A 4,930-nucleotide genomic window follows, 5' to 3' on the forward strand; every position below is an offset into this window, starting at 1 on the left:
CTGAGAGCTTCCTCTGGGAGTGAAGAAAGAATTTGTGGATAACAGGGGCTCAGATGGTCAGGGCAAACTGAGTCTTGCAGACATTTCAGCCTAGCAATGTCTGTGGCTCTTTAATGCCCTGCCACCTTCACTATTCATTTTAGATTTTAGAGTAGCAGCCGTGTTAGTCCGTATTCAGAAAAAGAAAAGGAGGACTTGTGCACCTAAGAGACTAACAAATTTATTTGAGCATAAGCTTTCATGAGCAACAGCCCACTTCATCGGATGCATTCTCTTTGCCTGTCTCAAACTGGAGTTTCTGTTCATCAAACTGATAAAGAACCTTTTTCACACGGGGAGTAAGCCATAGCCACATTGCATCAGAAAGCTGTAGTGTCTTCTGGTAGTCTAAGAGTTATGGAAAGGCCACATGATAGGGTGTGTGAGTTTGGGGGCTAAGAGGAGATGCTGAAGAGAGGTGAGGTGATGGCAAAAGAGAGGGAACTCAGCAACAGAGAGAGCCCTGTTGGGTGATGTGGTGATAAGACATTAGGTGTGAGGAACTTCTCAGACTGTGAACCTCTACAATGCTGAGCTCAGACAAACTGGGGCAGGGCACCCTTCATGCCCCAGGTGATCACATTCTGCAGGTGTATTTGCTCAATTTGTCACGAAGCTCTTTGGATTTCACCCCATAAATTACAGGGTTGAGCATGGGGGAGATGAGGAGATAGAGGTTGGCCAAGATGATGTGAACGTGGGAAGCAATACCCTGACCAAAACGGTGTGTTAGGTTGACAAAGAGGCCTGGAATATAATAAGCCAGCAACACACAGATGTGGGCTGTGCAGGTATTGAGGGCTTTCTGGTGGGCTTTCTTGGAGGAAATTCTGAGGACGGCCCTGAAGATCAGACCATAGGACAGGACAATGAGTGACAGGTCTAACACGCTGACTACAAACATTATCACCAAGCTATATGTCCTGTGGAGTGTGATGTCCCCACATGATAACTTCACCAAAGCTATAGGTTCACAGAACGTGTGGGGGATAACGCGGTTGGCACAGAATGGCAGCCTGCTCAGGAGCAGGGTCATAGGCAGAATGAAGAGAACAGCTTTGATCAAACATAGAAGCCCTAGCTTAGCTATTCGTCCTTTCCTGAGGATGGTGGTGTATCTCAGAGGGTTACATATGGCAACATAGCGATCAAATGCCATTGTCACAAGGATGGCTGAGTGCATCACAGACACCATGGAAAGGAAGAAAGTCTGCGTGAGGCAGCCTCCCACAGTAATGCCTTTGAAATTGAACCAAAATATGCACAGTGTCTTCGGCACGACGGCGGTAGATGTGGCGATGTCTGATAGCGCCAGCATGCAGAGCAGCAGGTACATCGGCTTTTGCAGGGTCTGCTCTTTGCTTACAACATACAGAAGCATAACATTTCCCCACAGGCCAAGAATGTAGAACATTGTGAAAGGGATGGAAATCCAGACATGGGCAGCTTCCAGGCCAGGGATGCCCATTAGGATGAATGTTGAAGGGTTAGAGGGGGTGAGGTTGAAAGGTGCCATGAAGTTCTCAGTGTGTCAATCAGGCTCAGAAATGCTCCAGGTTCCTGTGAAGAGAGAGAAGCACAGAGAGGGGGGTTACACACTTTATAACAAAGAGTAGGGTAAATATTTTATTGTTATTAACAGTCTATAAAGGGGAGCGAGAAGTGAGGTGGCAACATTTATAGATGACACAAGATTATTTTGGTTATAGTGAAGTCCAGAGAAGTCCTGAGATGGAGCTAACCAAGCCATGTGAAACCCTGCTCTCAGTGCAAGCACAGAAAGAAACTCAGCAAAACTTTGGAATCCAGGAGGAGTGGGGTGGGAAATCATACAGAAAATACAATGTCATCAGATCAATCATTCAGTGTTTCACCCTCCTCTGGACTCCCCTGTGTCTGATTGGGCACCCTTCTCACACCGGATATTGCAGAACTAGAGGGCATCAGGAAAGGGCAAAGAGAATAATTAAGGGCTCAGGGCGACTCTCATCAGGTGAGAGGTTGAAAATGCTGGATTTGTTACTTTACGAAGAAGATGAATATGAGTGGGCATGAGAAAAGTCTATAATAGGCTGACTGGTAGAGAGATTATCAAGAATGTGTTCCCCCTTGTCTTATAAAAGAAGATCAGGTGGACATTCAATAATACGGAAATGTGGCAAAATGAAAATAGGTAAATAAAGAATGCTTTCTACACTCAGTGTCAAAATAGACTGAGGAACGCCTTACCTGAAGAGGTAGTTGAGTCCATGAGGTAAGCAAGTATCAGCAAGAGTTTGGACATTTATGTGGGTAATGAGACTTTCCAGTGACAATAGTGAGAGCTAAATAAATGTTTTGGAAAGCCTATATATCCACATGTTTCAGGTCACAAGCCAATCTCTAGCTGTTAGGCATTAGGGTCACATCCTCTTGATGGTTAAGTCACCCCCCCCAGCATCCACCGACTGGTAAGTTTATTAAACCTTCTTCTGCAGTACCTGAGGCTGTCACTGTCAGAAGGAGGACACTGGATTAGATCGACCATAGGTTTATTTCACTCTGCCATTCCTATGTTGGAAAGGAGCCAAGTGTCCACCATGGAAAAGTCAATATCACGCTGGCCTACGACTTTGTGCTGAACAGAATGGACATGAAGGGTGCAAGGGTCTTTGTTATTTAGGCCAACAGGCCTGCATCTCTGTTACTTCCCCTGTTTCTTTTGGCAAGATGAACCCTTGCTGACAGACAGCTTTGTCTGAGTTATAAGTTGCAGGTGTTAACCGACAAGTGTAAGTCACCAACTAAGCTACTATCCGTTCTCATGCCTGGATATTGATGAAGTTTGCAGATGATACAACAATTGGAGGATGGGATAACCTCGCTGGCACCTCACCAATATGACCAACGAGGAGACAGAGATACTGTTCCTGACAGCTTGTAGGCAATCCTTGTGTGGAATATCGGTGTAGAGGGCTTCTACATCAATGGTGAGCAGGATGGTGTTTTCAGGAAGATCACCAATGCATTGTAGTTTCCTCAGGAAGTCAGTGGTCTCTCAAAGATAGCTGGGAGTGCTGGGAGCGTAGAGTCTGAGGAGAGAGTCCACATAGCCAGACAATCCTGGTGCAAGTATAGCAATGTATGAGATGACGGGATGTCCAGGATTTCCAGGTTTATAGATCTTGGGCAGCAGATAGAATACCCCTGGCTGGGGCTCTTGGGCTATGGGTCTTCAGATTTGTTCCGTGCTATTGCAGGGACTTTCTTGAGCAGATGGCGTAGTTTCAGTGGGATCAGAGGACAGTGGCCTGTAGAATGTGGTTTTGGAGAGTTGCCTGGCAACCTCCTGTTCATAGTCCGGCCTGTTCATGATGCTCTCCCAGGGTGACCCTGTGGCCGATGTGGTCCTGGGATGGTAGCGAGAGGAATCTCAATGAGGGGTAAAAACGTTATTTTGCCTCTGTGTGTGGCATTGGCACCACTCCTGCTGTGAAATGGTGCCCAGTTCTGGTGTCCACAATTCAAGATGGACGTTGACGCACTGAAGAAGTTTCCGAGAAGAGTCACAGGAATTACTGAAAATTAGAAAACCTTCCTTCTAGTCATGGACTCAAAGAGCTCAATTTATTTAGTGTAACAAAGATGGTTAAGGGGTGACTTGATAACAGTCTTTACATACCTGCACAGGGAAGCAATATTTAATGATAGGCTTTTCAACTTTGCATACACAGGTGGAACAAGATTGGCTGGAAGTTGAAGTTAAAGAAATTGGGACTGGAGATAAGATGTACCTTTTTTATGAGTGAGAGTAAATAACCATTGGAACAATTTACCAAGGGTCTCGGTGGATTCTCCATCACTGAGCATTTTTAAATCAAGGTTGGATCTTTCTCTAAAAGATCTGCTCTAGCAACAATTTCAGGGGAATTCTCAGGGCTGTGTTTTACAGGCCTATTCTGTACAGTTGAGATGATCAAGATGGTGCCTGCAGGCTCACGCCTGAGCTTACTGAAGGCATTTTGTCTATTCATGACTCTGTTACATTTTTCCCGATGAGGAGTAATTCTCATGTGCCTTGGAAATGTCACACCAGGTGTGTATTTCATGAGCCTTAAGTGTCCTGTGAGGCACTGCATGGATGAACATTTAGGTGAGAAAAATAATGATTTGACCACATAATATCTCTGCACAGCAGAATGTACGTACAACCCTCCAGACGAATGACTAACAGAACTGGCTAGTAAGTGCTCACAGAACATCCTGGGTTTAACGTCTGTGCCGCAGTGACCTACTCTTTCAGGCAGCTACCAGTGGTTCCTGCACATGGCACCTGTATTTATCTAGGCCCTGACATGGCCCAGAGTTGCCTGCAGGAGGGAGAGATGTTGTGCAGATTAAATGGAACCAGCATGAGTAACTCTTCCTCAAAACAACACAAAATTTTAATGTATTGCAGCCTGTTAGAAACCCAGACATACCTTCCAGAGACTGCTTTTCATGCTGACAAATGCTGATGTTTTCACAAGATTGTAATGGGACTGCTCACGGAGGAGGGATGGGAAAGGTGTCAGAATCAATCTGCAAGTGTGTGGTCCATGTTATGTTACAATCTGAGATACACACATACCCCCTGCCCCAGGAGGCCTTGTTACGCCTCTTCCGTCTCTGCATTAGGCAAGATGTCCATTCCCTATTTCACAAAGTTTCAGAACTCCGTGCATTGAGAGCAGGATGCTGCGTGTCACTCTCCCATCCCTCTCCCCTCCGTGCGTGCATCTGCACGCATGCACACACAAACACACACACTGTGCATTCCTTGAGCTATCCCAATGATATTTCCAACACTGCCTCTAAGACAGAAACATGCTTTAATTTTCACCGCTTTTTCGGTGCTTCCCATCCTCTCCAG

At 45.7% G+C, this 4,930-nt stretch overlaps 1 protein-coding gene across 1 annotated transcript; it reads right to left on the reverse strand.

The window, feature by feature from the left end:
• Nucleotides 1-616: 616 nt before the first annotated feature.
• Nucleotides 617-1,375, reverse strand: LOC140905563 (olfactory receptor 52B2). Its single transcript, XM_073329088.1, has one exon. The coding sequence runs from the start codon at nucleotides 1,373-1,375 to the stop codon at nucleotides 617-619; it is 759 nt and encodes a 252-aa protein (XP_073185189.1).
• Nucleotides 1,376-4,930: the final 3,555 nt, after the last annotated feature.

Source organism: Lepidochelys kempii, chromosome 1, assembly GCF_965140285.1.
Source record: "Lepidochelys kempii isolate rLepKem1 chromosome 1, rLepKem1.hap1, whole genome shotgun sequence".
Taxonomy (NCBI): Eukaryota; Metazoa; Chordata; order Testudines; family Cheloniidae; genus Lepidochelys; species Lepidochelys kempii.